General features: G+C 54.4%; 1 protein-coding gene across 1 annotated transcript; it reads left to right on the forward strand.

The window, feature by feature from the left end:
- Positions 1–90: 90 nt before the first annotated feature.
- Mvk (mevalonate kinase) lies at positions 91–16,896 on the forward strand. The gene is made up of 11 exons (XM_042669626.1): positions 91–161; positions 914–1,005; positions 1,858–2,005; positions 5,286–5,430; positions 6,906–7,061; positions 8,113–8,216; positions 8,698–8,743; positions 13,161–13,251; positions 13,392–13,508; positions 15,590–15,743; positions 16,199–16,896. Exons 2-11 carry the CDS (start codon positions 928–930, stop codon positions 16,348–16,350), a joined length of 1,191 nt encoding a protein of 396 aa, XP_042525560.1. The 5' UTR covers positions 91–161; positions 914–927; the 3' UTR covers positions 16,351–16,896.
- The last annotated feature ends 4,872 nt before the right edge of the window (positions 16,897–21,768 follow it).

Below are 21,768 nucleotides of genomic sequence, written 5' to 3' on the forward strand. Positions count from 1 at the left end.
ATGCTTCAGCCAATCGGTAAAGAGATTCCCGGCTCGCGGGCTCTGATTGGCTAGACGGAAGGACGAGGTTTCCTCCCACAGGGCGCGGGAGCTCGGGCATGGAGGAGCCCGCGCGCAGTGCGAGCTCGGGTTTCGGCGCGGAGGGCTGGCTGCGGCGGCAGGTGAGGGGCCTGGCTCGTGGGACGGGGTGGCGCGTGGTCCAAGACGCAGGACGACTCCGGGTCAAGGCTCCCGGGCTTCTCTGACTTAGTTTCCTCAGCCCTGGGGATGCGTCCTGTGGGGGTCGGGGACCTCAAACCTGACAGAATCCTGAAGAAGCCGGGGTCACAGTCGTCGGAAATCTTGCATTATTGATAAGAATGTAAAATGCACACACTCCCCTATCCGCAGAGCCAGGAGTCGGTGGCTCACACGCCTGTCATCCTAGCCACTCAGGAGGCTGAATTCTGAGGATCGAGGTTCGAAGCCAGTCTGGGCAGGAAAGTCCGTGAGACTCTGATCTCCAGTTAACCACTAGAAAACCAGAAGTGAGCCTGTGGTACAAAGCGGCAGAGCCATGGCCTTGAACAACAACAACAAAGCTCAAGGACAGCACTCAGGCCATAAGTTCAAGCCCCAGGGCTGACACAGAAAACGTGTGCAAAATAGATGTTATCAGATGGCTCCTCAGCCCTGTTTATAGCTACGACACATTGGAAACAGCTCCAGTGTCCAGTAAATAGTTCTTTCTGGTCCCTGGTTTCATGTAAACCTCTCCCTCCCCGATTCCTCTCACTATCAAACACAAGGCCTTGATGTCCCTACATAGCAAATGTGAGGTGGGACACGCTTGAGCTGGGATTTGTCTAGGATCTTCTCACGTTGGTGTTCACATCTAGGGACCTTTGTTCCTCATTCTAGTTTTCTCGTTCAGGATTCCCAAAAGCCATGTTGTCAGAAGCTTTGCTGGTGTCTGCTCCGGGGAAAGTCATCCTTCATGGAGAACATGCTGTGGTGCATGGCAAGGTAAAAAGCCTCTAGGACCTTCAAGGATTGGGTACTCCTCCCTAACACTAATCTTGCAAGAAGATACATCCTGAGGAGTAATCAAGGCAAAATGCCCCATCTCCCCAGCCATTCAACGAAAGATGTCTCTACCAATAAAGAACTACTCTGGCCTCACTCATTGAGATAGCAAAAAGATGAAAGCCCTACACATGGAATAAAATCACCTAGGTGGAACGAAAATGGGTTTGCAAAATGAGATCTGGGACTTTTGATGTTTGTTTATTTTTGTGCCAGTACTGAGGCTTGAACTCAGGGCCTGGGCTCAGTTCCTAAGCACTTTTGTTCAAGGCTAGTGCACTACTACTGGAGCCGCTTTACAGCTTTTTGCTGGATATATTTGGAGGAGATAAGAGTCTCAGAAACTTTCTTGTCTCAACTGGATTCTCAGATCTCAGCCTCCTGAGTAGCTAGGATTACAAGCATGAGCTAAAGGTGCATGGCTTCACTCAGTGTTTTAGTAGTTACAATGATGCCAGCAAAGTAGGCTGACATATTCATTATCTTAATCCTAAAGCCACAGAAGATACATCCTTTTGTTATCCTGTTTTACAGATAGCCTACGGAAGCTGTGGTTTAGGAGAGAACTGGTAACTTGACCAAGCTCTGCACTTTGGTAGAGCTAGGAGTGAGCCCAAGTCTGTTCCAACTTAAGTTCATGCTTTTTCCACTTCACCTCAGCTGCCTTCTTTATATTCTTCATTCAGATTCTGTTTTGACAATGTAACAGTGAAAAGCATGGTCTTGAGAGACATTGGCCTGAGTAGAAGCATTCGCCCTCACTCTGGCTGACTGCCTTCACCCTTTCTACAGGTAGCACTGGCAGCTGCCTTGAACTTGAGAACGTTCCTGCGGCTTCAACCACAGAGCAATGGGAAAGTCAGCCTCAGTTTACCCAACATCGGTATCAAACAGGCCTGGGATGTGTCCAGGCTTCAGTTGATGGACACGAGCTTTTTAGGTAAGTTCTGGGAGGAGAAAAGAGGTGTAGTAGGAGCCTGGGCCCTGAAGAAATGGAGGCACAGGGCAGCTGGGTTATTTTGAGTGGTCCCCAAGGAAGACAGAAGCCAGCTATTTCAGGGAGAGGGCAAGGTGTTCTATCCTGACTATGACATTTCATATTGTGTTTTAATTTTAAACTGTGAAACTGCATTAGGTCTCTGTCAACCATTGTCGACAGATCATCAGGGCCTCTTGTTAGGTATGATATGGCCAGGGATCAGGGGCTCACAACTACAATCCTAGCTACTCAGGAGCTAAGATCTGAGGATTGTGGTTCAAAGCCAGCCTAGGAAGGAAAAATCTGTGAGACTCTTATTTCCAATAAACTACCAAAAAAAAGCCAGAAGTGGAGCTTTGGCTCAAATAGTAGAGTGCTAACCTTGAGCAAGAAAAGCTCAGAGAAAGCTGAGTTCAAGACCCAAGACCAGCACAAACAAACAAAAATGCATGCACACTGATGTTTTAAGCCTGAATAAATGCATAATAAAAGTTTGGCAGCATAGACATCAAACTGACTGATAATTCATTCCTCTTGGCAGATCCCAGAGCTGGGGAATAGACAAAAAGTCTTACCCTCTTGAATGCCATGGCTTTTAGCAAGGAAAATGAATGCATTGACATTTTACATAGTTAGAAATTTTGGGCTAGGAATGTGGCTTAGTGGTAGAGTGTTTGCCTAGCATGCACGAAGTCCCAGGTTTGATTCCTCAGTACCACATAAACAGAAAATGCCAGAAGTGGCTCTGTGGCTCAAGTGGTAAAGTGCCTTGAGGAAAAGAAGTTCAAGGACAGTGCCCAGGCCCTGAGTTCAAGCCCCAGGACTGGCAAAAAAGAAAGAAAAAGAAAGAAAGAAAGAAGGAAGGAAAATGAAATTATTAGCTGGGCACTGGTGGCTCATGCCTGTCATCCTAGCTACTCAGGAGACAGATCTGGGCTCTTCAGGCAGCCCAGGGAAAAAAATTGGTGAGACTCCATCTCTAATTAACCAACAAAAACTAGGTGGAGGAGTGGCTCAAATGGCAGAGTGCCATTTGGTGTTAATCCTTCTGGACTGTTTTCTGCAAGTAGATAGAGTGGTTAAGCTAGGATGATCCCTTGCTCTTTTAAGATCATACAAGTGGTTTTTCTTCCATGAGTCAGGACTGTCCATGTCTGTTTGGGGTTTGGGCCTCTGGACTACTCCTGCTGGCATAGAAGAGCAGGCCGGTGATCTTCAGGCAGCCAAGTCTCGAGTGCCCCAGAGCTGGGGGGCAGGGAGATTCTCCACAATCTGCTGTCCCTGTCTAGGCTGATGCCTTATTAAGGGCTTCAGCATTCCTCAGCAGGCCTGGGGCAAGTGTGAGCAAGTTCTAGAGAGAACATTCAAACATCATCTGAGCTTCAGACACCTGCCTCTCCCTGAAGATTAAATAGAGGTGGCAGTCTTCAGGCTGGGAGGCTAGCCCAGGAGTAGAAATCTGGCTTTTATTCCCGGTTTGCGGAGTTCAGAAAAAAAAATTCTTGATTTTATGTATTTATTTTTTGTTTATATGGTACCAAGGAATTGACCTAGGGCTTCATGCATGCTGGACAAGCGCTCCACCACCAAGCCACATTCTCAGCCTGAAAGTCTTTGCTTTAGAGTGACCGTCTTCAACCTGTCACACCTTGGGATCACCTGGCGAGGGTTTTATTGTTTTTAACTGATGCAGATGGATTCCTACCCCTCTCCTGTTGACCGTGGTGGGGCTGAAAGGGACGAAATGTGTGTGTATTTTGAAAGGAGTTGTCTGGTGATTCCAGGGACTGGGGCAAGCAAGAGCCAGCCAGGGCACCTGGCATTGCTTCTGGCTGTGCTAAGCGCCCTCCCACACCCTCCAGTGTGGCCACAAAGTTCCCTGAGAACCAGCTGCTGCTTTCATTAAGTTGGTAGACTGGGGCCAAAGTCAGGCAGCTATGAGCCTTCTTGACTCTCTGGTGTCCTGCTAGGCCCTGTGAACAGGAGCCTGCTGCCTGGCTGAGGGTTGCTGTATGGGGTCTAGTAGGATCGATTAGGTGGCAGGACGTAATAAGGCTTGATCATCTGCTTCTGGTAGGTGATGAAAGGAACTTGAGGCTTCTGGGTACAGGTTGTCTCCTAGGTTGTGAGCACTTACCCTCCCTTCCTAACCACGGAGAATTAGGCTGGGCTGAGGGCCAAGTGTGAGTACTAAAGAATTCTCCAGCCTTCCCTGGAAATTCTCAGATCCAAAGCTCATTCCCTCTCCATCATGGAGCTCGGTGATGGCTTGGTTTTCCTTACAATTCAGTGGCTTGGCCATCTTGAATGTAAGTTACCTTTCAAACACTCAATACCCATTTCTGAACATCCAGTAAATGCCCTGATGTTTCCCAATGCATCTCCACCCAGCTCCACTTCTCTGTGTCTGATGAACTTGACCTGCGGCTCAGGGAGTGATCTGTAAAGGGAAGGTAGGCCAACTTGCATAGCGTCCTCCAGGCCCCAGGGGAAAGAGGCCTAGGCCCTTACATGTTACTGAGGAAACCTACTGCCTGGTTTTTCTCTCCTGCAATATTTCTCTCTCCCTGCTTGCAATTGTTTGCTCCTTTGTGTCTTTCGCTAGCAGTATTGCAGATGGAACCCAAGGCTCCATGCATACTAACTAGGCAAGTGCTCTACCACTGGGGCTGCACCTCCAGCTCTTTTGTTTTTATTTTGTTTTGCTGACCAAATTCCATAACTCCATAATCCTCCTGCCTCCCCCTGGCCTGATAGCTAGGATTAGAGGCCGGGCGCTGGGGTGAGAGGCCTTCACCACCGCACCTGGCTTGGTTCATTGTCTGGTTTTATACCTTGGAAGGTGAAACCAGGCCTTTGAGGAATGGAGCTGGCATTCACTTCATGGAAGGCCAGGGAGTTTAAATAACTGAATTGTGCCCTTACTATGGCCAGGAGCTGTGCTGAGAATTGCACACACTTAACTTTATCTTCATGGCAGCCCCGTGAAGGAGTGCTGTTACTCTTGTTGAGCCAGGAAACAAGTTTAGAGAGGGTGGGCCACAGGCTCAGGCCACGTGAGCAGCAAAGTGGCACAAACCCAAGTGTGCCCACTGACTGTGTAGACTTGGCCGTGGAGCTTGGGCCGGAAGTCGACGTCCATCCACACTGCGAATCCAGTGCCTGCTCGTTCTTCTGTGTTCCGTGTTTGATCACTGAGGCTCTCTCTCCTCCCATGTATGCTTGTTTGCCTGTGTGACAGAGCAAGGTGACTTCATAGCACCCTCCCCGGAGCAAATGGAGAAGCTAAAGGAGGCAGCAGGCGTCCCTGAGGACCACAGCGCCACTGAGCTCCTGGCTCTGCTGGCCTTCCTGTACTTATATCTGGCCATCTGCCGGAAGCAGAGGTGGGTGTGTGGTCTACGGGAGCAGAGGGAGGGATACCCCCCATCACTGCTGCTGGGGCCCCCTCTAGTGTCCTCATTGTGTGCCAGGCAACCTGGGAGAGAAGACCCTGGAGGCTGTTCAGCCAGGGAGCCAGAATTGCTGGGCATTAGCCAGCACTGACATCCAAACCCCACACCTCCTCCTCTGCTTGCTCCAGTTCAGTGGCACCAAAGCCACGTTCTATCCACAGATCCACGGGTGGCTGCTCCCTGGCATGGCTGTAGTATCTGCATCTCACTCCTAAAGAGTTCTAAGAGAGAGAGAAAATCTTCTAGTCTGCCTGAGCACTAGTGACTCAAAACTATGTGATCCTAGCTACTTAGGAGGCTGAGATCTGAGGATCACAGTTCATAGCCAGCCCAGGCAGAAATGTCTGTGACACTCCGTCTCCAATTAACCAGCAAAAAAAGCTTCACTGGAGATGTGGCTCAAGTTGCAAGTGATAACATGCGGCTATGAGTTTAAGCCCTGTTACTAGAATGGGGAAAAAGAAATCAGGATAGTATGGGAGAGTATACACACACACACACACTATACATACACACACACACTATACATACACACACACACACTCCTGGGGCTTGAAACTCAGGAGCTGGGCATGTCCCCTGGACAATTTTTTGCTTATGGCTGGTGGTTTCCACCACTTGAGCCACAGCTCCACTTCCAGCTTTTTTGGCTGTAATCTTCAGATCTCAGCCTCCTGAGTAGCTAGAATTATAGATGTGAGGCACTGGTGCCTGGGAGCTGTGTGTATTTTGAAAAAGGCACACTCGCTATCGCCATTTTTAGAATGTGAGAATAGTTGGAAAAAAATAGGACAAACCTTATTTCAAATGACCTACTCTGAAGTTTGACAGGGTTCACTTAGGGGGAAATATACAGGAGACCATATGTCCTTGAACTTCCTATGATGAGTTTGCACACGCTGGGAACACTGATGGGAGAGGCCTCTCCTGGGAACACACACCTGGTGAATATCACTAGAAGAGGACCTGCTAGGGCAGCCAGGAATGACCCTCCCTTGGACGGTGTAGCAAAGTGTCTTAGTGGAAGTGGTGTTTGATAAGAGTCCTGAAAGATGGGTAGGGGGTTGTCTGGTTGTCCAAGGTCATCTAGGCCTAAAGGCAGCCAGTGCTAGGAAAAACATGTAGGGCAGCAGGCCAGATGTTAGAAGAGAGGTTGATGGTCCGCCCAGAGCTTTCAGGAAGCACTAGGGCTGTCAGTGGAGGGATTTCAATGAACCGGTGCCCAGTTCTCATGGTCTGATTGACCAGGAGTCCCTGCCATCCTCAAGGGATGGCTTTGGAGTTCACAGAACTGTGACCCTCCGAGCTACTGCCCCTGTCCGGCCTGTCCAATCCTGGTCCCGGGCTTCCATGCTCGCGCCTCCCCGGCCTTGGAGAGTCATGCTCTATGCCCTGCTGTGTTTCAGGGTTCTGCCAAGCCTGGACATTGTGGTGTGGTCGGAGTTGCCCACTGGGGCAGGTTTGGGCTCCAGTGCCGCCTACTCGGTGTGTATGGCAGCTGCCCTTCTGACCGCATGTGAGGAGATCCCAAACCCGCTGAGGGACGGAGAGCGCGTCGGCAGGTAATCATTGTCCTTCCTGGATACGAGAATTCTCTTGCTTGGGACCTCGCCCCCCCCCCCCCCCCCCCCCCAGTCAGCTGAGGGTTATTACGGCGGCCATGAAGAAGCTGAGGCTGAGAAGCATCATGGTTGGTGCAGGCTGCACAGCTAGTGTTGGCCATGTGGGATTCGAACCCAGAGCCAAGCTCTTCCTCTCCTGAGAGCATTCACTTCTTTGCTTCCCACCTTGGCTGTCTGGGTTCAAGGGCCAGCCTTGTGGTAGGAAGCACTTGAGCTGGATATAGATGGCAGCAAGTGAAATGGACTCTCCTGGTTTTACAGCGTTTGGCCACGGCGCTCCTGTGGCCCCTCTGCCTGGTAATGAGCTTGCCTCCTATGGGGTTGTGCCAGATGTTAAGTGTTGCCAGGCCCTGGTGGCTCACACCTGTAATCCTAGCTCCTCAGGAGGCTGAGATCTGAGGATCATGGGTCAAAGGCTGCGAGACTCTCTATCTCTAATAAACCACCAGAAAAAAAAAAGTGGTGTGGTGGCTCAAAGTGGTAGAGCACTAGCTTGGAGCAGAAGAGCTCAGGGACAGCATCCAGGCCCCGAGTTCAAGCCCCATGACCAATAACAACAACAAAAAGGAACAATGTCATGTTCTCTGCCTGAGCTTGCTTTGAATTGAGTTTCCCTCCTCCAGCACGGAAGCCCTGTGGTTTCCTGTTTGCCTGGCCCTACTAGGTGCCCACTGGCATGTCTGTCACACCCAGTAATTCCTTTCCTCGTGTGTAAGTTGAAGCGTGGTCAAGCCCCAAGCTGCTTTGATTCCACCCTGAGCCCGGCAGACCAGAGACCGCTGGTGTTTCTGCCGTGTAAGGCCAGGACGTGGCAGGGAAGAGGTGCAGGCTGCTCTTGGTCCTGGCAGAAAACACAACTCTCCGTCCTCCGTTGTTCTTGCTGGGGTTGTGGGCCTGTGCCCTTTGACCTCTGGCCTCCACCAAGCGGAGTCCGCACCTGCTGGCCTCCACTCACCACCGTGATAAAGTCGTGTTTGTTTCCTGTCTCCAGGTGGGCCGAGGCGGATCTGGAGTTAATTAACAAGTGGGCCTTTCAGGGGGAGAGAGTGATCCACGGGAACCCCTCCGGGGTGGACAACGCGGTCAGCACCTGGGGTAGGGCTGAATTTCTCCTTTGCCTTCTTTTCCGAAATCTTAGTTCATTGTGTACACAGCCCTGTTGGCTTGGGACAAGCAGAACCAGCAGATGCTGAGGAAAAGAGCATTTTCCTGGCTGGGGAGAGGAAGAGAGATCGAGGCTCTGCTTCAGCCTCGGTGACTCCTTCCCCTGGGGTGGTGGGGGAGGAGGGGAAATTCTGGGGATCACAGCCTTGGGGAGTCAGTCTAGCTGTAGCCTCCCCTCGGGGAGGGGGGCAGGACCCGGGCCCCCAACCTCAACCTGGGGCCTGGTGGAATGCAGTTGGGCTGCCCGTAGGGTGGGAAGGGAGCCTTGGTGCCTCCCGGGCATTTCACAGGTGAGGCTGGGATGGACACTCAAGTTGTCCATCCTGTTCCGACTCCAGCACACACCCACCATCTCTCCCAGGAGGCCAGCATCCCCTTCCACCCAGCTCTGACTACCTGCTTTTCCCTTCAGGAGGAGCGCTGCACTACCAGCAAGGGAAGATGGCGGCCTTGCAGAGGTAACTCGGCTCTGCCCTCCCTTCCAGGGCCAGTGCTGTGCCTTCTCCAAGTCACACCTGCGCCCAGTGGTTCTGGGGGGGTTTGGGGGGAAGATGGGGTCCCCCTCCCAGCTGGGACTGCTCTCCTTCCTTCCCTCCCCTTTTCTCCGAGATGAGAGGGGAAAGTGGTGCGCCGCCGTCCCCCCAGAGCAGATGGTCTGCTCAGCCGTTTAGGCGGCCATGTTTCTCTTCATTAGGAAACACGAGCTGCGGTTCTCCTCTGTCCCTATGGCCGCATCTTAGGGCCCAGGGACGCCTAGATGCCTCTTAACTGTTTCTCAGAGCTCCTGGTGGGGGCGGGTCAGAGAGAAGGACAGAGAGGCCACTGGGCCACCACAGGCATGAGGGCGTGCAAGGCTGAGACCAGGCTGGAGCTCACTTGTGGGGACGTTTGCCAACTGTCCTCCTGCTGATGGGTCTCTCCACTCTTCCCCAGGGAGTTGCTGGAATGACGCACATGCGTATTGACTTTCAGCATCCTCTGTTCCGTTCGCACCACCGTGGAGAGGTCGGGTGTGGAATTAAATCTATGGGGAGCTGGGGGCCCAGGGCCATTTTGGCTATTTCAGGTCAGGCGATGGTTTGCCCCAGGGTGCCTCACCTGGCTGGGGTCTCTCAGTGTCTGGAAGATGCCTTCATCGCCCATGGTCTTCCTGGATAGGCAGAAGGTCCTGGACCACGGCCTTTGCCCAATGGGTTAAATCCTTGGGCCACGGTTTTGTGGTAGCTCACCCTTCCTTATTCACTGCCTAAAGCTGTGGTGACTTTCTATCAAACTGTGGGCTTCCACAAGCTAAGCCTGCCCTTCTGGAGTTCTGTAGCTAGGACTCCACCTCTGCTTGTTGACATTTGCATCTAGATCATTCTTTGGGGTGAGACAGGTAACTGTCCCAATATCTCGCTATTCATTAGTTCCCAGTAGTACCCTTGGGTTGTGACAACCAAAAATGACCCCTAAAACTGGGTAGCATGGCTCAAACCTCCACTCCTAGATACCTGGTAGATGGAAATCAGGGGAGTAAAAGTTTGAGGACAGCCCTGGTATAAAAATCATGAGAGTCCATCTCACGCAATGGCTGGGTATAGTGGTGAGTACCTGCTATACCCAGCCCTGGGGGAAACGCAAGTCCCTACCCGCAAAAATAACCAATGCAAAATGAAGGTGTGTCTCAGTGGTAGTGTGCATCTCTGCCTTGCGAGTGTGAGGCCCTGGGTTCAATCCTCAGCACTGGGGGAGGGAGGGGAAATAATCTCCTGACGTCACCTTGTGTCCCCTGCAGGGACAGCCAGCTTTGATGCCAACGCCTACTCTACCCAGGAAGGAAGTAGAGCATTTAGGAGCAGAGAGCTACTTCCTCAGGCCATCTGCCCCAGACACAAGCAAGGGCAAGGAGGGCAGAAGGCTCAGAAGGGGGCCTGTGCCTGGCCTGTTGGCAGCGGTAGAGCTGTGGAGATGGTGGAACAGGCGGTCAGGACTCTAGAGCTGGGCTGGATGGCAGCGAGGGCATCACATGTCTACCTGCACTTGTGGGCCACCCTGCATTGCTTTCCTCCAGGATCTCAGACACAGCTCCAAGCCTTGGGCCAGGCCCTGCATGTGGAGGCCAGCTCCAAGTGGGCAGAGTACAGGGAATCAGAAGAGGAGCAAGGGAGGGGCTGTGGTGGTCTGTGGTGGGGCCTGAGGGCCTGAATTTGAGACCAGCCCAGTCGGTGGTGAGGCTTGAACCTGGGCCTAGGCGCTGTCCCTGAGCTCTTCAGCTCAAGGCTAGCGCTCTACCACTTGAGCCACAGCGCCACTTCAAGTTTTCTGGTAGTTAAGTGGAGATAAGAGTCTCACACTTTTCTGCCTGAGCTGGCTTTGAACCATGATCCGAAGATCTCAGCCTCCTGAGTAGCTAGGATTACAGGTGTGAGCCACCAGTGCCTGGCTTTCCAATCTGTTCTTAATACATCATGGTATGTGTGTGTTGTATTTCTTTTTCTTTTTTCTTTTTCGATGCTGGTCCTGGGGCTTGAACTGAGGGCCTGGACTCTGTCCCTGAGTTTTTGTGCCCACAGCTAGTGTTTTACTACTTTGAGCCACAGCTTCACTTCCAGCTTTTTGGTGGTTAATTAGAGATAAAAAGTATCACAGACTTTCCTGCCCAGGCTGGCCTCAGACTGTGATTCTCTGATCTCAGCCTCCTGAATAGCTAGGATGACAAGTGTGAGCCACCAGAAGCTGGCTTTATATTTCTGTTTCTCTTGTGCTGGGGATGAAATCCAGGATCTAGCTCATACTCGGCAAGCACTCTACCACTGAGCCACTAGCCCTCCACAAAAATTACTGAGCATCTGTGCTGGATGGCTCACACCTATGGTCCTAGCTACTCAAGAGGCTGGGATCTGAGGACTGTGATTTGAAGCCAGCCTGGGCAGGAAAGTCCATGAGGTCCTATCTCCAATTAACCACCAAACAGCCAGACATGTTGCTGTGGTTTATGTGATAGAATGCCAGCCTTGATCCAAAAAGCTCAGGGACACTGTCCAGGCCCTGAGTTCAAGCCCCAGTACTGGCACCAAAAAAAAAAAAAGTTCTGCCTTTGTGATGTTCATTTCCCTGGGGCAGACAGCCAACAAACAAAACCATGCTTAGAGCTTATAGGAACTAGAGCGGAGTGAGGGGCTGGAAAGGAAGGGGGCAAGCTGATCTAATGCAATACTCAGATTCTGGTGATGTAATTAGAGCAAAGACCGGAAGGAAGGAAAGGAATGGGCCGTGCAGCTGTGGAGGTGGGACAGAGAATCCGAAATGCAAGTGCAAAGGTCCTGAAGCGAGAGTAGGCCTGGCGTGCAGCCGCAGCAGGTAGGAGGCCAGGGCCACAGAGGGCCGTGTGCACCCAGCGAGGGAGGAGGTGAGCTGACACGGGTGGCCAGGCCCAGATCAGAAGCACCTCCAGGGCAGAGCCTCCAGTGGAAGCCACTGTATGCCACGAGCCCTAGGTTGGGTGGGGCCAGCTGCAGGTCTGTTAGCAGGGAACAAGCCTGGACAGGAAGCTTTGAGGTGGGATCAGAGCAGGGCCACCTTTGCAGTGGGCGCCACGGTGAGCAGATGGCGGTTCTCTGGGAGGCCTGACGCTGCCTTAATCCCACCGATGGCTTAAAGAGGAGCCCTGTCCCCCGCCGCCGCCCCCGCCCCCAAACCAGGCACGGTGCTGCTGCATCAGAAAGCACATTGTTTATGAAGTAGATCGAGATGGGGGCCTCCCAGAACGCTGCCCCCAAAGGCTTGTCTTTTACAAAGGAAGAGAAAAGCCAAATAGAATGTTCATCTTTTGTAAAGTGAAAAGAGAGAGAGAGAGCGAGCGTGGGCCTCCTAGGCCGAGAATCGATATTAATTTCATGGGCTTATGGGCGGGGAGATAAAGCAGATTTCTGGCAGCCCTTTCCAGCCCTGTTGCACTTTACCATGTCGAACTGTGAAGAGCAGGAGAATGGAGGTGTCAGGAGGTCGCGCCTCCAGCTGTCTGGGCCCGAGTGCATCCAGCATCGCCACCCTCCGGAAGGCAGGGCGAGGGCAGAAGGGGTGGCGTGTGTCCCCAGAGACAGCTCCGCGCAAGGACAGTTGGGATGGTGGCTTTAGGAAGGATTCAGGCAGGCGGGAGGTGACGGCTAGTCTCCTGCCTCTCCTCTTCCCCAGGGTAGCTGAGAGGCCATGGACTCCTCTGGCCACAGCGGGGTTGACGCCCCCCTTGCAGGTGCCCCCCAGGAAAGCCACCCTAACCCACATATTCTGAAGTCCAACAGAGGCCTCCCCAGAGTTTACCCCTCTCAGAGCATTTCAGATTTTGGGTTTTTTTTTTTTTTTTCCACCTGATTTAGGGATGCTCGACTCGTCATGTCTGTGCAGATAATAATTCCCAAATCTGATCAACCCATGATCCTCCACCCTTCTGCTCCCCCAGCATCTCAGACCGGGGACGCCCCTGTGGGCCCCTGCCAGCGGCTGGGCATCTCTCTCCCCACGCCCTCTACGACAATGGTCCATATACCCTGCCAGCGCCAGGATCTGCACATACTGTCAGCACTCTGCCTGTTAGGACTGCGTGTGTCTAGGAGAGTAGTTCTGACTTTTCCTGAGTTCTCAGCTTGCGCATCACAGCAGAGAAAAGCCTCCCGGGACCTTCTCCCTTTTCTGCTCCTGTTCCCTGGGTGCCAGGCTGGCTGGCTTCCCTTATGTGTGGCTAGATGAATATTAATGGAGTATGACATCTCCCAATCTGACGTCACCTCCTGGGGTTTCTACTTTGTCCACTCTGGCAGGGTGGGTGGAGTCTCAGGTCACCTCCACCCACCCCCCCCCCAGGCCTGACCTCGCTCCTCCTCCTCCTCCCTGCAGGCCCCCTGTTCTCCAGATCCTGCTGACCAACACCAAAGTTCCACGCAGCACCAAGTCCCTCGTGGCTGGCGTCAGGAGCAGGCTGAAGAAGGTGCTCTTGGGTGGACTTGAGGATGGGTGTAGGTATGGGGTACCCCTCGCTCCCCCACACAACTGGGGGCAGCTGTCCAGAATCTGCCTGCCCCGGGGGGCCCAGACCTCACAGCCTGACCTGCTTTCCTTCCCACACAGTTCCCAGAGATCGTGGGCCCCCTCCTGACCTCCATAGACGCCATCTCCCTGGAGTGTGAGCGCGTGCTGGGAGAGATGGCCGTGGCCCCAGCCCCAGAGCAGTACCTCGTGTTGGAGGTAAGGTGCTCTGCAGAGCCTCCCAGAGGCCCATGTGGAAAGGCCAGGCCCTGCCTCTGGCTGGCACGACTCCTCCAGCATTGGGTGTGGCATTGGGTGTTTAAGGTTTGGGAGGAGCGGGGATGAGGGAGGGGAGCTCCCTAATGAGCAGAAGTTGTGACTAAATCACCCTTCCAGGAGATTGACACTGGCCCCGCCCACCTGGGAAGTGGGCGTGTGCTCCGCTTTACAGCTGTCAAAGCAGAGGCCGGGAGACTGGCTTCCTCCACTCCTTTACCCAGCCAGACAGCGCCTGGGTCAGGGCCCTACTGCCTGAGCCGTACATTGCTTTACTCAGCAGATCTTTACTGAGCACCTACTGTGTGCTGGGTGGATGCAGGGCTTCAGTTTCTCTGCCTGCAACTCCCTGGCTTTGCATTCCTTGCCTGTGGACACCTCCCCCCCTCGCCTTCCATCCCCCCCATTTCCATTTCCACAGGGGACAGGAAATTAATAATGATAGAGAGTTGCCTGTACACCCCCGTCGAGCCCGGAGAACGCTGGGGAAACAGCGCCGTTGATTATACAGCCCGGATATTTTTGGCAGTGGCAGCCGCTGAAATGTACAGCTCGGCTCTTGGACAGCTTTGCACTCCAAACCAGCGAGCTGTTCTCCTGTGTCACAACCTGTCATCTGATCCTCGACAGATCTGGGATCAGAATGTGACAGGTGTCTGGCCCCGCCGGGGCGGCATGACACCTGGCGCTCCGACACAGAGCGAGGCCCCCCAGAAGTGTCTCACCCAGGCAGGCTGGGGAGCGGCACCTCGAGCTGCCACCAGGCCATCACGCCTGTCTGCTCATTTGTCACAAGTGCCAGGGGCCTGCGGTGGGCTCACCAACCTGCCTGGTGGGCGCCAGGCAGGGAAGCACGCGGTGGGTCTCAGCAGAGGAGCAGCGGTGATTGGCAGCAGCAGCGCCTGCGCAGGCGTCTGGGCCCCGTGCCCCGGAGCGGAGCCCCGGGCTCGGCTCTCAGGGCTGCAGGCCGTGAGGAGGTGGGTGGAGGCGGCCAGGTAGACAGCAGTCCCTCAAGACCAGGTCTTCCCCAGGCCCACAACCACATCCTTAATTTCTCATAGGCTAGGCTCTCAGGGCCCAGCTCACCGTGTATGTGGTGAATTTAAAAGTACCAGGTGGATCCTAGGAGAGCAGAAATTGTATTGCACATAATGGAAGAAATCTCAACAAATATGTAGCTATTACCTACTCACTGGAGGTATGACCTCATTTATTTATTTAGTTATTTATTTGTCAGTCATGGGGCCTGAACTCTGGGCCTGGGCGCTGTCCCTGAGCTCTTCAGCTCCAGGCGAGCGCTCTACCACTTGAGCCACAGCGCCACTTCCGGTTTTCTGGTGGCTATTTGGCGGACTTTCCTGCCAGGGCTGGCCTTGAACCACGATCCTCAGATCTCAGCCTCCTGACGAGCTAGGATGACAGGTGTGAGCTACCAACACCTGGCTTGACCATGTTCTTATTCTGAAAAGCAGTCCCCCCTCCCCCCCACCTCCCTCAGCTATAAAGTAAGCTTTTTTTTCCTCTAGCAAGTGACAGAAATCCATCCCCACCAGGCTTTAGCAGAAAAGGAATTTATTGTCTCCCAAGGAAACCAGAGATAATGGCTTCAGGAAGAGCTTGATGCAGCAGTTGGAGTAATGTGGATGGCGACCTCTCTCATGCAATCTCTGATCATGTAGACAGACTCTTGGCGGGTAACCTGCATCACCTGTACCTGAAGTTAACTGGTTTTAACCGTTTCCATTGAAAGAGGTAGAGAAAAAGCCAGTTAGGCCCTGGCTGGGCCATGTGGGTCATGCCCATCCCTGCTGACCAGCCACAAAGCCAGAGGCTCCTTGGCTAGGGAAAGAATGAAGTAGCGGCCGCCACAGCAGGAGGGTGAATCCAGCCCCATCCTGGCCCCCATGGGAAGCAGAGGGACAGTGTCATTTCAAGGAATGGGACACGGGGTCGGGGGGCGGGGTGGGGAGGTAGGGATGCTGGCCCCAGGCCGACCGTGTGGGAACAGAGGGCACCTTCTGCAGGAGCTCATCGACATGAACCAGCACCACCTGAATGCCCTGGGTGTGGGCCACGCCTCCCTGGACCAGCTCTGCCAGGCGACAGTGGAGCGGGGGCTGCATAGCAAGCTCACGGGCGCAGGCGGCGGCGGCTGTGGCATCACGCTTCTGAAGCCAGGTACCCTGGGGCTTGGGCCGGGGGCTGCTGACCAGCCTGGACGCCCGAAGGAGTGTCCACTGGGAGAATTCCCTGGCAGGGGAGGGAGGAGGCCTGCAAGCAAGTCCTAGCTGGGCTGTGTGGACTTGGGATGAGTTATTAGCCTCTCTGTGTTCCTCTTTGGTTAAAAACAAAAACAAGCTTGCAAGATGGTTGCCTGCATTGAAGGAGGAAAGGGGATTGGCACTTAGAGAGCGTGGATCTGTCGTGGTGGCTGTCCCTGGCACCCTCCACGCGGGCCTCAGCCCCGCTCTCGGGCAGGGCAAGATGAACGTGGCTGGGGTGGTGCAGAGCCCTTAGGGCTGCAGGCCTGGGCTGCAGCCAGGCCAGCGTGGAAGGAAGGTCTGGACCCTGGGTCTTCTTCTCGAGTGGCATAAGCTGACGGCTCTAGGGTGACAGCCTCCCTCACCTTCTAGGTGTGGAGCGGGCCACGGTGGAAGCCACCAAGCAGGCCCTGACCAGCTTCGGCTTCGATTGCTGGGAGACCAGTCTTGGTGCTCCAGGGGTCTCCGTCCACTCGGCCGCCTCCCTGGACGTCCCTGTGCAGCAAGCCCTGGGCTGCCTCTGACACGGGCCTGTGGCTGCAGAGATTTTTCTGGGGCTGGAGTTGGCCAGTGGCCCCCAGCTCAGCCCTTGGCAGGCCTTCCACTCTTCGTACTGGCCTTCCTGCCGGCCCTGGGAGGCACATCTGCACTCTGCTAGGCAGCAGGGCCTAGCAGGGGCTCAGGAATCTACTACCCAGGCCTGGCCTTCATCTGCGAGCTGTCTGGCCCCAGGGCTAGCCATGTGGACACAGGGCTGGAGCCTGGCCCCCAAGCTGTGTGCCTGCTTTCTGGATCTGGCTCTCTACTGCCCCCTTGCCTCCGGGGCTGGAGTCTTCCACCTCCTCCGGAAGCAGCCTTGTTCCCCTCCCTCCCATCCCACGTTCCATGGGTTGGAGTGGTTCAGCACAGCTTGTGGCCTGCCCTTCTAGGTAGCAAGCTGGGCTCAGGGGCTGTGCCAGGCCGAAAGATTGGCTGGGTGAAGGCAGGGCAGACCTGCCATCTTCTCGTGTGTACTTGAGGGTTTGGCAGGCAAGATGGTGGTGGAGAATAAAAGGAAGTGCACATGTCCACCTGCAGCCCCTTCCGTCCCTCCTTTTGCCAGTGACTTCCTCTGTGCAGTTCTTCAGCGCTGAAGGGAATGAGAGGGCTTTGGGTCCCTTTCTGGGTCTTGGTTTGAAGTATGGTTTCCCAGCACAGCTCCTGAGCGACCCCTCTTCTGCAGGAGGCCAGGGATGAAGGTGGGGCTGGGCTGAGCCCTTAGGATTTGGCGCAGGTAGCTCAGTGAACATCTGCCTTGGCCACTAGGGGGCAGCTGATGCCTTTCCCAGCATCCTCTTGAGGAGGGACTGGGCTCCACTGCCTGGGGTCACTGCCTGGAATCGGAGGGCAACTGGACCTCCAACCCAGCAGCAGTGGTGGGGATCCCTGCTCCTCTCCATCCCAGGACTCAAAGGACATATCACACATAATACCCAGCACTCTTGTGGCCAGGTACTAACCACTAGGCTCACTCTTTTTTTTTTTTCTGCTTCTGGGGCTTGAACTCAGGGCCTGGGCGTTGACCCTGAGTTCTTCAGCTCAAGGCTAGAGCTCTACCACTTGAGCCACAGCGCCACTTCCGGTTTTCTGGTGGTTCATTGGAGATAAGAGTCTCATGGACTTTCCTTCCTGGACTGACTTTGAACCATGATCCTCAGATTTCAGCCTCCTGAGTAGCTGGGATGACAGGCGTGAGCCACCAGAGCCCCGCTGGACTCACCTTTAATCTATACTCACGGTCAGCGTGTAATCGCTAATCTCACTCCCGTGTTACAGATGAGGGGCTCATTGAGGCTGAGTAACTTGTACAAGGCCACACAGCTAATACTGAGCCTGCCCAGCCTCAGTATTTCCTCTGGGATTGGATGTATTGGGTCAGGAGAGGAGGGCCCAAGCCTGGATAGGAGCTGGAGCTGAGGGAGCATCCTGATTGGTCATGGTGATGATTGACAGCTGGCTCACAGCCTGTGGGGATGGGAGTTTTGGATCTTCCCCAGGCTCCTTGATGTCCACTGCGGTTACAGCACTGGATAGGAGGATAGTCTCCAAAGGCCAAGATCCCCCCTAAGTCCACTGCCCCTGGTGACAGGATGTCAGTTTGGAGAAGAGCCCTTCCCGAAACACTGGCTCCAGAGAGCAGCCTCATCACCGGCGTGGACCGCTGCTCCTCCGCTGCTCCTGGCCACCTGTCTCTGGCATGACATTCGCAGCCGCGCTACCCTGTCTCATTGCCCACTGCAGTGGTCAGTCGCAGGTCAGACTCGCCGAGGGAACTTCTAACAGACACCCTGGAATACCAGTCCCTACCCAGGGTGCTCTGCTGTCTCTGGCGTGGCAGGGCTCCATAGCCAGGTAGCTCCATAAAGCTCCCAGGCAATTCTTATGATGTAGCCAGGGCTGAGGAGACCAAGCGAGGGGACACAAGGCGGCCTCTGCATGCCAGGACCGTGGGTTCCACAGGCTGCACTTCCGCCCTGCCACCCCCTGAGCGACCACGTGATCTTGGACAAGTCTGTTCACCTTTCTGGATGACCAGACTCATCTAGAAACGGAGAAAACTACCCCCCTTTTACTGAGGCCTTGTGGCAATAGAATGTAAGAATATACACAAAGCATCGATGCCGTGCCTAGCATGCAGTAAGCACTTCATAAATGCTCACCCCGTAACTTGTGCTGAAAGACCAGGCGGTGTCTGTCTGCTCAGAAATGGCAGTATAGTGCACAGTGCTGATGGAAAGTGCCAGACTCGCCCCACGCCCTGAGGTGGGGCCCCTCCAGGAGAAACATCACCAGTGCCAGCTAGCTTGGCTTCTTCCTGGCTTTCCCCCCAGATCCAGCACACATCCTGTGCCCTCTGCCAGCCAGAGGATGGTCCCAAGTGACCATGGGAAGCCATTCCTGTCCCTGCAGCACACAGTAGCTCCCACAATCCCCCTCGGCCTTGAGTTCCCATGCCTGTCTGCCCCTGGTCCTGGGGTGGGGTGGCGGCAGTCGGTGGCTGCTGTGTCTGTACCCCCGTTCCTCTTCTCAGAGGCCTTTTCCCCTCGGAGAATATGGCCCATGGCCCAACTGGGCAGGAGCACCAGGCCATGTGGGGAAGAGCAGGACTTCCCATCTTCCTACCTGCCCCAGTTGGCTGAGGAGAGCACTCTGCAGGGATTGCTGTGTGAGGTACGGATGCAGCGTTCCCTCTCTGGGCCTTGGGCTCCTCAGCTGTTTCTGAGGCTATTTCTAGTCCTGGGTTGATGGCCTGCCCCCTCCCGAGCACCAGGCTGAGGAACTCTCACTGCACTGAGCCCCACACTGTAAACTTGGGGGGAGGGGAGGGACAGAGGATGATCTAAATCAGGCGGGGGAAGGAGGAAGCGGGCTGGTGATGTGTGTGTGTGTGACTGTCCAGGTTCTTTGTAGTCTCTTGGTCATCAGGGATAGGACCCAGAGCCTCACTTAGGATGCGGTAGGTCAGCCATCTCCCCGCTCAGCCACACCCGCAGGCCTCTCTCTCAGCTTTTGAAGAGATTTCAGAAGCCTGGGTGCTTTGATCAAATTGCGTGTTTAAATACTGTGCAACAATACAGAAAATCCAATTTCAAAAGCCAGGCTGCAAATGGAAACTGTCCCCAGGGTGGGGCGAAGGCTGGCTGTGGGGTGGGTGCGATGGGGGGGTGCCCCCCACCCCTCGGAACCTGGGTACCCGGAGCACGGTGAAGCGGGGTGGGCAGGGTGGCGGGCGGCAGGGACGCCAGCGGCCTGGTGCAGAGCTCAACCCCACGAGGCACAGATGGTATTTTTCCCCCCTTTTATCGGCGTCAGCATTGGTTTCTTTCTGCTCTGATGAATAGATTCTAAAGAGGCAGTGACATTATTCGAGATAACAGAGAGCAGAAAAAGGGTCAGCCAGGGAGAGAAAATGGCAGCGCCAGCAAATAAAGGGGAGGCCCAAGGAGGGGGTGAGGCACCCCGACTCAGGTGTCCCTCTCTGTAGTGACTCCCGCCCAGCCCTGCGCTTCCTCAGCGGGGCAAGAATGCAGCCTGGCCCGGCCGGGGGGGGGGGGGGGGGGCGGCCAGCTGTGCCAGGCCACTTGCCCCTCCTGGCTTCTGGGCGCAGCAGCCGCCCATTCCGCCTTTTCAATTCAATTCAATTAGGCCTCCCCGCTCCAAGCTTGTCTCCTCTGATATCCAGCCTAACTGATGGGGGATTAGTACTGTTTGTATTGCACGCACACTCTCCTCTGCTAAACCACCAGCAGGGCCCAGGGACCTGGGTTATTTATGGAGCTGGCCGCAGTGCTATCCCTCCAGGGCCTGCTTCTTTTTCTTTGGGGGGAAGGGGGAGCTGGGGATCCTGTTCTTTGCTGCCCTCCCCCCTTGGTGCAGCCTGAGCCCAGACAGAACTGAGCTTCGATCCCAGCTCTACCCCCTCCCCCCAACCCACCCTTCCTCACTGGCTGTGTGATGTTGGGCCAGCAAAATCGCCTCTCTGAACCTCAGTTTCTTCATCTGGGAAATGGAGATGGGTAACCAGCTGGGTGGTTGTACTGTGGGGGGGCAGGGGGGGTCCTGAGCGAGGTAACTGGTGTAGGGTTTTTACACTGGCACTCTGAGAGAAAACTTTCATTCCTCCGAGTGGCCATCACCGACTCACCTTGTAAACCTTTCTCCCTTGGCTCTGTCTCCAACCCCAGCCATCCTCTGTTGATCTGTTACATTGCCCAGCTCCCTGGGGAAGCCTCGCCCACTTCCAGCACAGAGCCTGGCACGTGATCACAGTTTGCCATTCATCAGAATGAATGAAGTGGTAAATGAAGAAATGAATGAATAAGTAGGAAGGGGAACAGGAAGTGAGTCCTCTTGCTGCTGTGTGGCTGGCTGCTGGGATTCCCACCCCCCTCCCACTCCTCTAGGGCTCCCAAAGGAGTTTCCGGGCCTTTGAATGGATAGAGTTGGGTCGTGGTCAGGAGGGGTGGGTGAGTCAGGTGTGGTGGTACATGCCTTTAATCCCAGCTACTGAAGGCAGCCTGGACAAGGTTAATAAGACTTTATCATTTAAAAACAAACCAAAAAGGCTAAGGACAGGATGGAAGCGGCAGAGCATTTGCCAAGGAAAATTCAAGGTCCCAGGTTCAATCCTCAACACCTCATTCATTCCTACTCTGCCTTTGCCCAAGGGGGAAGAAGGGCATTTGTGGACCTTTCCCCTCCTGGTGATTCCCTTGGGGGATGAGCTAGATGGTCCGGGAAATGTCATTTGGGAGTAGAGCTGATGCTGCCAGCTTTCACCTGCCCCCCTTTTCCTCACTCCAGTTCCCCAAGCCTGGTGGGAGCTGGCCCAGGACATGCAACTCTGGAGATTCACCATGCTGAGTGCAGTAGGAACCAGCTGACACTTAACTGGTGCCTCATCCAATGTGGGCTCTTGGGCATTGCTCCATTCTCCAGGAGACTAGATGGAGGCTCACAGCAGGGGTCTGGGGAGAGGGAGGAGGAGGCTTGTGACGGTTGGACAATGGCATTAAAGTCACAAGAATGATCCAGACCCGGTAGTACACACCTGTAATCCCAGCCACGTGGAGACACATACAAAGGAGGATTGCCATCCAGGCTGGCCTCAATGCTAGACCTTCTTCAGAAACCAGACAGAAGAAAAAAGGGCTGGAGTCATAGCTCAAGTGGTAGAGAGGCTGTCTAAAAAGTTCAAAGTGCCAGGCGTGGTGACTCACACCTGTAATCCTAGCTACTCAGGAGGCTGAGATCTGAGGATCTAGGTTCAAAGCTAGCCCAAGCAGTAAAGTCAGTGAGACTCTTATCTCCAATAAACTACCAAAAAAAGAGAGCCAGAAGTGGACCTGTGGCTTAGGGACAGCACTTAGTCCCTGAGTTCAAGCCTTAGGACAAACCTCTAC

Source organism: Dipodomys spectabilis, unplaced genomic scaffold (genome assembly GCF_019054845.1).
Source record: "Dipodomys spectabilis isolate Male_0828 unplaced genomic scaffold, ASM1905484v1 ptg000499l, whole genome shotgun sequence".
Taxonomy (NCBI): Eukaryota; Metazoa; Chordata; class Mammalia; order Rodentia; family Heteromyidae; genus Dipodomys; species Dipodomys spectabilis.